The sequence below is a fragment of the Podarcis vaucheri genome, assembly GCF_965113315.1.
Source record: "Podarcis vaucheri genome assembly, chromosome: 15".
NCBI lineage: Eukaryota > Metazoa > Chordata > Lepidosauria > Squamata > Lacertidae > Podarcis > Podarcis vaucheri.
This window is the reverse complement of record NC_138753.1, coordinates 10784533-10796617: the sequence shown is the minus strand read 5'-3', so window position 1 is coordinate 10796617 and position 12085 is coordinate 10784533. Positions and strand designations below refer to the sequence as shown.

At 43.9% G+C, this 12085-nt stretch overlaps 1 protein-coding gene across 6 annotated transcripts in view; it reads left to right on the top strand.

The window, feature by feature from the left end:
* AUTS2 (activator of transcription and developmental regulator AUTS2) overlaps nucleotides 1-11665 on the top strand; it is a 679139-nt gene extending 667474 nt beyond the window's left edge. For 5 of the 6 annotated variants that reach the window (XM_082201187.1, XM_082201185.1, XM_082201186.1 and 2 more), the window contains 4 exons: nucleotides 645-722; nucleotides 2670-2753; nucleotides 5798-6020; nucleotides 7296-11665. In XM_082201187.1, the coding sequence (XP_082057313.1) occupies nucleotides 645-722; nucleotides 2670-2753; nucleotides 5798-6020; nucleotides 7296-8529 (1619 nt within the window). In that variant the 3' untranslated portion in view covers nucleotides 8530-11665. The remainder of the gene's footprint in view (nucleotides 1-644; nucleotides 723-2669; nucleotides 2754-5797; nucleotides 6021-7295) is intronic. The other variant, XM_082201188.1, reaches the window with a different exon arrangement.
* Nucleotides 11666-12085: the final 420 nt, after the last annotated feature.

Genomic DNA, 12085 nt, shown 5'->3' with positions numbered 1-12085 from the left:
ATGTGCAATGCGACTGCAGCATCCCTGGCAGAGGGCAGTCTAGCCTCTGCTTAAATACTTCCAGCAAAGGAGTCTCTTGAAAGCCTCCTGTAGAGAGACATGCTGGAAGTCTCCTAATGATACGTCTGCATGGGATCAGGTGACAAGACCAACACAGCATCTGGGTGACCCAAATTTGGAATGCAATCCTAGTTTTGCCAGAAACAAAAGCATCCAGTGAAAATAAACACGTTTGTCAGCAATTTTTCAACAAACTGTTTACTGGGCTACAAGGGAAGGTCTCGATACAGTGGTTCCTTGGGTTACAGACGCTTCAGGTTACACACTGCACTAACCCAGTAATAGTACCTCGGGTTAAGAACTTTGCTTCAGGATGAGAACAGAAATCGTGCTCCAGCAGCGCGGCAGCAGTGGGAGGCCCCATTAGCTAAAGTGGTGTCTCAGGTTAAGAACAGTTTCAGGTTAAGAATGGACCTCCAGAATGAATTAAGTACTTAACCTGAGGTGCCACTGTATACAGTATACCCCTCAGTTCTAGAAGACAGGACCTGCTTGCAGCATTGTGATACTTTGGCATTATGCATCTTTTCTGAACCCGCTATTCAAGTGTTGTTTTATTTTTGCTTTTGAATTTGCCCTGATAGGTGCTGCCCACCCAGCCGCACCCCCTTTTGGCCCTCACCCCCATCACAGCAACTTCCTCAACCCTGCTGCTCATTTAGGTAAGTAGGCATTACCAACTTGTAATAAGCTGCCAAGCAACTGTGGCGATCGGCCCATCACCCTTGAGAGCATTTTTTTACATGATTTAGTGCAGAAGGAGCCAACACGATGCCGTCCGGATGTTGCTGTACATTAGCTATGCTGACTGGGACTGAATGGAGCCAGAGTGCATCAGGACGTCACAACATGGGCTCACTCTAAGACCCCGTCTGCACCATACAGTGGTACCTCGGGTTACAGATGCTTCAGGTTACAGACTCCGCTAACCCAGAAATAGTACCTCGGGTTAAGAATTTTGCTTCAGGATGAGAACAGAAATCGTGCTCCGGCAGCGCGGCGGCAGCAGGAGGCCCCATTAGCTAAAGTTGTGCTTCAGGTTAAGAACAGTTTCAGGTTAAGAACGGACCTCCGGAACGAATTAAGTACTTAAGAGTTTTTAGGGGTTTTTGAATGTCTTATGTAGATTTTCAATTTCATTGTTCTGTATGGGACAATGACAATAAAGATATCGTATTTGTATTCGTAACCCGAGGTACCACTGTATATTTAAAGCAGCATCATACCACTTTAAACAGGCATGCCTTCCCCCCAGAGAACCCCGGGAGCTGTAGTTTAAGGGTGCTGAGAGTCATTAGGAGACCCCCTATTCCCTTCACAGAGCTACAACTCCCAAAGTGGTTTATCAATCCCACCCCCCTATTTAAATGCCGACAGTGAAGGAGATCGCACCATCTCCAGAGGCCATCAGTTCTCATCAAATAGCTCTTATAATTAGGAAATTTGTCTGAGTGTCCAGCTATTTCCCTGCAATCCTATTCCTGGAAATTCTGCTTCATCTTCTGCATTTCAGCCCTGCAGATACACTTCATGGGGGCGGGGACATTCACATATTCAGGAGTGCTATTATATTTATATTATTTCCACGTCGTTCTTCAATTCACAGTCATTTGGGCAGCACCTTAAAGAAGGGAGTGAAACAAAATGCACTTTTTAAAAAAGTGCCAAAAGAGGAAAAAATACCCAGCAGGGGAAAAGAGGCAAGTGTGAGGATTATATCTATCTGAAAGGCCAAAGGTTCCATGCAGCTGCTGTAGGACTACAATTGCCCCTCTTTGGGAAAGAAAAAAATCATGAGTTTTGCCAGTAGACTCAATAGGAGAACCTTTGCCTGGTTTAAACAATCCCTGGAATTCCCCCCTTCCTCCCCCTGCTCTATAATAAGGGCTGAAAGAGATTTTTGGGAGCATGTATGTGGAGGCGGAGAGGGAAGAAGTTTCTGTTGTGCAAGAGTAAATCCTTGTGCTAATGGAATGAGTGCACTGGAAACTGCCCAGGGTTTGTTCCTGACTGTAGCTTATTGTTCTGTGTGAACGAGGCCTTTGCTATTTAGCGAGAGTGCACACACACATTCCACTTTTGACATTTCAAAATCTGCTGTTCCTCCTGGGAAACAAGCAGAGTGGAACTCAAGGGATATAAGCATTATGAGACAATATTGGGTGGAACTGGGGAGAGGCCACTTCTTTCTTATATTGGGGGTTATGAGGCAGGACACTGGGATGAAAATAGGGCTTCCACCCTAAAGGAATCACCTACCCAAATTATCCATGGGTGACCCTGGGAAGAATGCTGTATCCACCTAAATTTTACTTGGAATAGACCCATTGACCTATATTAACCATGTAAATCAATGTCAATGGGTCTATTCTTGAGTCGAGCTAGCAACCTTGGCCCTCCAGATGTTTTTGGCCTACAACTCCCATGATCCCTAGCTAGCAGGACCAGTGGTCAGGGATGATGGGAACTGTAGTATCAAAACATCTGGAGGGCCGAGGTTGAGGAAGCCTGGGATAGATCATCGTGTTTCCTTTGTAACACACATCTAGCCACAAATGCTCCATCATAGGTAACGCCCTTCCCATTAGTCTCTTTCCATTTGGTTTCAGAGACATTTAATCGGCCCACGACGTTCACCAGCCTTGCAGCCGTGAGCGGCAATGCCTTCGGGGGACTCGGGAACCCTGCCGTTAGTGAGTAAATTCTCCCAGCTGTGGCTGTGTTTGGTTTGCATTATCATCAAGGATGCTAACCCATGGCTAATTGGTGTCCCCCCAAAAAGAGAGGACTGCCTCTGTTTCTCAAAACCCTTGGGCCTCCTGAAACCCTCTTCCTTGGCCTAGTTCTCACAGGTATGGAGAACCTGAGTCTAGGGCAGGTATGAGGATCTTAATGGCCCTGCAGGCAGCGCTGGACTCTCAGCATCCTTGACCGCCCTCTTGACCATGCTGGGTGAGCTGGTAGGAGTTGGGAGTCCAAGAAGTTATAGAGTTATAGGCATAGGTTCCTCACTCCTGCAGCACTTCAGACTATATGTGGGGGGCTCAACATGCATGCATGCTCCTCTACACATACACAAGAAGTCTGCTGCACATAGAAAAGCAGCATGTTGTCCTTTCACTTGATATACTAGCCTTCTGTATGCATGGAGCATTCATTGACGTGATGTCTTGCCTGCAGTCTGAAGTAGTGAAATTTCAAATCGTATCGCTTATATAAAAATAATAATAATAACTGAAACTGGGTATACACATGAGAGTCATAAAATGTAAAAGAACTCACCATGTGCATTGGGGGAGCCATCACACCATAAAATCCCTTCATCAATAGTGCTGGCAAACAGTGGTCCCCAATTCACATGGTAAGTTGTACTAAATGTTAACAGGGGTAGGCTGGGTTTATTTATTTAAAGAAAACTCACCATAAAGAGAATTTTCAGAAGAGACATTACCCAAGGTAGGCACTTTTCAGACATTGAAATGCACAGTTGAGTCCAACCAAGGCCTACTCAGAGTAGACTCACAGCCCCAAGTAGAGTGTGTTGAAGTAGCCCAGAAAAACAACTGAGGCCAAGCTATTCTGATCTAGGATATACACCTCACTCAGTTTTACATGCCAACCCTAGGATACCAAAGGGTGATTTTTTTTCAAAGAAGGGGCAATCCCATTCTGGAGAAGAATTTGTGGACTTTGGATGCTCTTGCATTATTTCTGGTGAGCTGCTATATCTTGTTTTCAGGCCTGATCCAGTCAAATTTCACCTACATCCCCGGTCCCCAAACTATAAAGGTTCAAGTAATATAGCATATATAGCACTCCTGCTTTTATGAATGTTTTGTAAATTGTGGAAAGTTCTGGTACATTCACAAGCTACTAAAGTAAAAAGTGGTCATATTTAAAAGGGCTTTTATACAATGGGATTTGCTTGCAAATCATGCTAACCAACATAGAAATCCACAACTTTTGAAAAATAGGCTTTCATGTTTCTGAAAATTATGAGATGGAGACTGGAGGGTTGTTTCCAGTGTAGGCCATTGACAGGGCTAGAATTTGTTCTACTCCCTTGAGTTGGAAAACAAATTCTAGCAAGTGGTTGACTACATTGGTCTTGGATACAGTGTGGGCAAAAGAAACAGCTAGCTGAGAGAACCCAAAATCATGGAACAGGTGTTAAATTGGCTCATCTTTGACTCTGAAGAGACTCTGGATTTGGGTTTATACAAGGCCCCACCTGCACTATACATTTCAAGCAGTATCATACCATTTGAATCAACCATAGTCCCCCCCCCAAAAAAAAAAAAAAAAATCATGGGAACTTTAGTCTGTTAAGCATGCTGAGAGTTGTTAGGAGACTCCTATTCCCCCCCACAGAGCTGTATTTCCCAGAGTTCCCTAGGAAAAGGGATTGATTTTTAACCATTCTGGAAACTGTAGCTCCATGAAGGGAATAGAGGTCTCCTAACAACTATCAGCACCCGTAATAGATTGCAATTCTCAGTTTTCCTTGGGGGAAGCCATGGCTGGTCCAATCTTGTTCCGAGTTTTCCACTGTCGTCGTCTTCTTGGTTTTGTTTTGTTTTGTTTTTTGTCCTGATGGGCCTTTGCCTTGTATTACTCTGTTTGTGTCCTTTTTTCTGCCACTGCAGAGGTTTTTGTGATGAATAACCATTATGGTTGCTTATTTCTTAATGTATCTATTCCTTTGGTTTTCTCTAGTTGTGTCAGCTGCTCACTGTGAACAGAAAAGCCACAGTATAAGTGTTTGAAAACAAAGCGAAGTTCTAGCCAGTGTTAATCCAACTCAGAGTAGACCCATTGAAAATATTGGGTATTGCTAACTTGGATCTACTCTGAATGAAGTTTAGTTGACTTGGCTGTATCCACTGCAAGTCATGCAAAGAGCAGAACCATTGAAATTAACGACTAACCTAGCTCCATTCATTTCAGTGGAGCAGAAGTTAGTTGAGATAACTCAGATGGTAGAGCATGAAACTCTTAAACTCAGGGCCATGGGTTCAAGCCCCATGTTGGGTGAAAGATTCCTGCACTGCAGGAGGTTGGACTATATGATCCTTATGGTCCCTTCTGACTCTACAATTCTGTGATTCTGAATACACCCCAAATATTCCAACTGTACCAAATTATTGGAGGCCATATTTGGTTTCCAGTGTTTGTGTCACTAGTAAGTAAGGATGTCAGAGAATTCCAAGAAAAGCAAAAATTGCTGGTATTCACTTGTCCAGTCCCAGTGGAATTAATGGACATGACTAGCTTCAAGTCCATTAAGTCCTGTGGGTCTGAGTAGAACTTGATTAGGTACAACCCAATATGAAATCTGAAGACCGAAATGACCCAACCAGCCAAAATGATGGAGTATCATTTCAAATACTGGGCAAATAAGGCATCCAGAATGGATATAGGGACAAGACCCATCTTACCTCCTTTCGGGTTAGGGTATTCCAAAGCTGATGTGCCACCCTCAAAAAGGCAGTCTCTTTCACAGATGCATAATGCACAAATAAGATTGAATGGCAAGTTGCCTTCCAAATGTGAGGCTTACCCAATGCTAATGCTTATCTGTTAATCTCCTTTCCTTTTTCCAGCTCCCCAATATATGTATTCATTTTAAACTCTGAGTGCTGTAAAAATAAAAAAAAGTTGGGTTTGATTGGTAAGTACCATCGACTGAGCATATTGCTTCTTCTTTTTTTCTCCCCCCCCCCCTTCACCATTTCAGCGCCCAACACTATGTTCGGCCACAAGGATTGCCCCAGTATGCAGAGCTTTAGCAACCCACACGAGCCCTGGAACCGCCTGCACCGAACTCCTCCTTCGTTCCCGACCCCTCCGCCCTGGCTCAAGCCAGGTGAGCTGGAACGCAGTTCGTCTGCTGCAGCTCATGATCGAGATAGAGATGTAGATAAAGGAGACTCTTCTCTTAGTAAAGATGACAAAGACAGGTATGAAAGAAAACTTTTCTGAGCATCGTTGAGCGCAACGCCAGGGCAAGGAGCCGAGAGGCTTGTCGTTCCTACTTATGCAACTACCGGGTCTTCCCAGAAGTTCCTTAATCATCGGCCACGCTGACTGGCTGCAGAGCCCTCTTCAGACATAGAACGGAACTGCAGCCATAGTATTGGCCCCCCTGATTGGCAGGCTCTGCGAGAAAACTCTGGATCAGTGGAGGCTGGTCCAAGAGGGCAAATAGGGCACTGTCCCAACAAGCTCCGTCTGCTCTGAGCCAGCTCCAACCTGCCTGCCCATCTACTTATAACCAGCCCAGGTGGTGATACTGCCATTCTCTCATGATCACCTCTCGCATGGGCATGTTTGATAGGGATGCAGGAGAGGGCCTTCTCAGTGGCTGCTGTTAGGCTTACTAGAGGTAGCTCCTGCTTGTTGTAGGTGAAGACTGTTCCTTCAGGCTTTAGGGAACCAACTGCTTTTTTTTAATTATACTATCTGTTTTTTAATAGATTTGTTTTGGCATTGTTTTAATTCCATTATAGTTTAATTACTTTTATCTATTATGTCCTGGGGTGGTGGGAAGAGGTAGGAGATGATAGATGATAGATAGGTGATAGATAGATATGGACCACAACTCATTTGTAGAGCATCTGCTTTGCATGCAGAAGGCCCCACGTTCCGTCTGGAGAGCTTTTTGCAGTCACTGTCTAGACAATTCTGGGCTAAATGGACCCACCATATGACTCAGTTGAAAGGTAGCTTTCTATGTTCACAGTTAGCGTCCCACTGAAAACTAGTTACTGGGAGACATGTCAGATGGTTGACACCTGCCAGTTGAACTTGTGAGAAAGTATCTGGCTGGATACTTTTGAAAACAGGATCCTGGACTAGATAGAAATTTTATCTTACACAGTAGGACTCTTCTTATAGAAAATCTTGTTGTCATCCTAGGACACAACAAAGTGTGTGTTGCCATCCTCATTTGGACTTCTGAGTTGTCAACTCTACTGAAATTAAAGAAACTTCAGTGTATGCTAGGTGTGATGACTTGATCCTTCAGATGTTGCTGAACTACAGCTCCCATCAGCCCTAGCAAGCATGGCCAATGGCCATGGATGATGGAAGTTGTAGTTCAGCAATACCTGGAGGGCCAAAGGTTCTCCACACCTGGTGTATGCTATTGAGCAATGAGTTGCAAGCTTTGGGTTTAGACCTCTACTTTCTGTAGTGTCCTGCAACAGATAACTGTTGTGCTTTCCTTCATCTAGGGAGAGTATAGAGAAAAGACACTCCAGCCATCCTTCTCCTGCACCTGTCCATTCTGTGAGCTCCCTTGGACATGGCCGTAGCTCAGCTGAGCAGATAAGGAGCCACCTGAACCCAGAGATACGGGAAAAAGAGAAACCCAAAGAGCGTGAGAGGGATCAGTCCGAACCTCGGAAAGATGTTAATGTTGATGAGCACAAGGCAAAGGACAACTATATTTCAGACAAAGAAGGTCTAACCCATGAGAGCAGACCACTGGAAGAGTCTAAGCAATCATCTCGGGTACCGTCACCCTATACCAGGCCTGCTGTTGTGGAGAACACCAGACCTAACAGCACCTCTAGCCGAGATACCGAGAAAAAGAGTGAGCCTGCGTATGAGAGTCTGAAGAAATCCAGTGAAGTTAAAGTGAAGGAGGAAAGGAAGGAGGATCATGACATCCCACCTGAAGCTCCACAGACACACAGGCCATCTGAACCACCACCACCACCAATGCCCACCTCCAATGTTCATCCAGGCCCTTTGGTGTCAATGCCCATGTCTGTGGGTGTCACCGGCATCCATCCCATGAACAATATCAGCGGTCTAGACAGGACTCGCATGATGACACCTTTTATGGGGATCAGCCCAATTCCAGGCAGCGAACGATTCCCTTACCCTTCCTTCCATTGGGACCCAATGAGGGATCCGTTGAGAGATCCCTACCGAGACTTGGATATCCACCGGAGAGATCCTTTGGGCAGAGAGTTTCTCTTGAGGAATGACCCATTGCACCGTCTTTCTGCACCGAGGTTATATGATGCAGAGAGGTCGTTCAGGGACAGAGAGCCACATGACTACAGTCACCATCACCACCCACTTTCGGTCGACCCTCGCCGTGAGCATGAAAGGGGGGCCCACCTGGATGAGAGGGAGAGGTTGCACATGCTCAGAGAGGACTATGAGCACGTACGGCTTCACTCTGTTCACCCTGCAGCTCTGGACGGCCATTTGCCTCACCCTAGCTTAATCACCCCAGGACTTCCAAGCATGCACTATCCCAGGGTCAGCCCCTCCTCAGGACTTCAGAATGGGATCCTCAATAAAAGCCCCCCGACGGCGGCTCTAAGTGCCCCTCCCCCTCTCATTTCGACTCTGGGACCTAGACCTAGCTCCCCGCGCAGGACTACCCCTTTGTCGTCAGAAATGCGGGACAGACCACCCTCACACACACTCAAGGACATAGAAGCACGATAAGGCAAACAGAATCAGACCAGGAGAGGACATTTTGTTAAATGGAATGTCAGTGCAGATCTTCTTACTCAATAAATTTAGACTTTGGTTATGACCCAACTGTATAAAAATGTATAGACTCAATTGTGCAAATATATTTGTTGGTTTTTTAAAAAATAATAATGATGATGATATTATGTTGGGTTGTATATTATATGTTTTCAGAAACTTTAGACAAAAAAGTTGAGGCATTTTCTTTATGCGCCCCTAATTCTTTTCTATTGTTTTGAACCCCCACCCGACCCCCCAGCAGGAGTAAGATGCTGCAAGTCAGTATCTTGGCTCTAAAAAAAGCAAAGTGCTCCCTCTTTTTTCTCCCCCTCCCCCCATGCTAAAATGATGAAAACTGTAGATCTTTCTTTTCCCTGCAAGATGTTTCCTCCTCCCCCCGCCGCCCCCATATTACTTCATGGGTTAATGGGTCATTTATGCAAAATGGGTAAGATGAAAGCTTTACTTTGTAAATATGTAAATAGAAAGAAAGCTAAGTAACATAATACATTAATACTTCTTAAACTGTGCTCTTTGCAGACTTTTAATGGCGTGCAAGGCCACTGCTGAGTTGCCTGCAGCATTACTCTTGTTATATGACAGCTAAATCCCTTCAGCTATGCAATGAATTCTAGGGCTTTTCACAAAAGCCTCTTTTAAACTCAAAGGAGCCTTGTCAACAAACTCCACCACCCACTTAGAAGTCATACTTTCCCTGAACATACTTTTCTCACCTGCTTGCCACCTTTTTTGATGAAAAAAGTAAGCCATCCAAACTTCAGCAAACAGAACTTTAGTGTCAGCTGCTGCTGCTGCTGCTGCTTATTACCACTTTTGTCTTGTGCTTTTCAGTTGCAAAGTGTTGTACAGTATTTGATCATGTCCGTCCTCCTCGTTGTAGCCCTACTGGGGTTACTAGGATTCACATTTTGCAAATCAGGAACTTGAGTCTGAGGCAAGGACTTGCTCAAAGCAACTTAATGAATCCATAGCCAGGCCAGGCCTGAACTCGTGTCTCCAAGAGCCAATACCAAATTTTTTGTCCATGGTTTTACGTTTTCTCTCTCTTGCTAAAGCCCCGTATCTTGCCCGGGAAGTCTCAAAAATGCTGGTGCCTGCTTGTGTAAGGGTGCTACATCACGGCTCAGCTGTATGTGCAGTGATCTCTTAATTGAGGCCAGTGGGCAACTCCTTCAGTCCCTGATGTCACCTTCAAATTTCTGGTCCAACTATAGGGTTGCCAGAACTCTGGGACTAACATAACTCCATTCAGCAAATGAGGCATTTGACTTCATAGAGTTGTGCTGAGCAGTCACTACCTGTATATCCCACTGGCTGGTTTCTAATCACCTCCTGCTCTTCCCTGCCTGCCACTGCCTCTCCCAGATGGATGAAGCCATTTCCCAAAGGTGCTAAATTGCCAAGCAACTCATGACTTACTGGAAAAAGGGAGGGGTGTACTTCTTAACCACCACCAGTTGAACTTGAAGGAACGTTGAGACAGAGGGAATAGGAAAGAGATGTCTCAGATGCCCCAAGATATTGGGCCTTGTCCTGGTGACTCCATCCATTTTCTGAAATTAGCTGCACCTAGACTATAGTGATGACAAAGCACACCCACATTGGACCTTGCTCCCCAAAATGTGATGGTTTTAACCAGTGCTATTTTTTCTAGAAAAAGAGGTGCCATAACTCACCATGAACATCTCCCTCATTCTCTTGGAATGGCAATGGCATCCACTTGAGAGGTGCCAGAACTGAGTTCCTGTGAGTTCCCCCCAAAAGCCCTGGTTTTAACAGTGTCCCAGGAACAGGCTGTAAAGAAAATAAACAATGGAACTAATGTTCTTGTTTCCTTTTGTTATATATTGTTACTTCTGGAAGCTCGTGGGCTTATTCTGCAGAGTGGCAGGCCATAAATAGGCACCATGGTATAACATTGATCTGATTTATTTCTAAATGCAGTATTTATGAACCTGGCACCTAGGGATATGCACAGTATAATTTTTAACGCAGCTCCTTTTGGGAATGTCTGATTATTCTGGATTTCATTGGTGTTGTGGGGACTGAGGGGGGGGCAGCCATTCATGCCTCTTGTTTTGGGTTGGATGCACATTTCCTCTCTTCCCATTTCCCCTGGTCAGCAGAAATCTGCTTCATTAAACAAGACATTTAGGCTGCAATGATATATATGCTTACCTGGGAGTCCACCCCATTGAATTCAATGGGACTCACTTCTGAGTAGGCCTGTATGGATTGCACTGGCTTTTCAGAAACAATTGCACTGTATGTTGATACTTCTTTCTTGCACAATCAATTATTGGATTAGTTTATTCATTTCATTTTTTCATTTTTTTATTTTTGGTTGTAATTTCTGCTATTAGCTCAGCATGTTCTAACCACAGTGGCAATGGAATTACAAGATAAAAGATAAATATATATTAATTTTAAAGAATGGAAATTGTTTTAGCCTTTTTGAAAAACCTCTGTTTTCATAAGTTTTATTTTTTACGTTGTGTTCTGTTTTGAAATAATTTGGAGAGAATATGACTTTATCAGGAAGCTTACAATATCTTGTCTACTACTGGACTGTAAAAAAATATATATGTATGGAATAAAAAAAATAGTTCCATTGGTCTTCTAGTGTATTAAAGTGGTATCTCAAGTTGTTTTCCTGTTTGACAAAAAAGAAAAAGAGAAGTCTAATTACAGACAGCTGTTTCTAATGATCAGAATTCTATTTTAGTAGTCAACTAAAAAAGTTTTAGTTGTAAACTTCAGATTTTGTGAACTCCAGATGTTGTGCAGTGTTTTATAAAGAACAAGACAAAACGGACAAAAAAAAAAGACGTAAGAAAATCCTGGGGTGGGGGGGGGGATGTACACTGGCACTGTAGTGATAGCTTTCAGTATTGTAAAGAAATTGTTATATACAAATCTTTTTGCTGTTTCTCCTGTATGTAATAAAGTCCTTTCTAGATCCTATGTGAAAAGGAAACAAAAAATACAAAAAACCCTGAAGCGACATTCAATCCACAGCATGTTCCCTCATGAGCGAAGACTTGTGTAATGTAAATCTGTGCCATGTTATTAAAAAATGTGAACTAAACTGGTAGGCGCTTCTTTGTTTGGAGTGACCCTCAAGAGGAGGCCTAGGAAGGTTGGTGGGAGCCCATAGGATCTATTGACTCCGCCCATTCCCAGCTGTGGCTCCGCCCACTCCCAGTAGGCAGCTCCTGCCAGAACGTGACCATCAACAGAATTGAAGTCTTCCACTCCTGCTAGAGTGGTGTATTCAGACATGGGGAATAGTTGTTTGCTAGCATTCCTTTCACTCTGCAGTACCTGTTGTGTTATGGAATGGGCTTCTTGACTAATATATTGGCATGTCATGCTTCAATGTCTTTCTTCTTCTTTTTTAAAAAATGCTTTATTGATTTTAAAAACAAAACCACACAAAACAATCAACAGAGGGGGAAAATCAATCCAAAATTGATACTTGTTATAGGTAACAAAATTATGATTAATT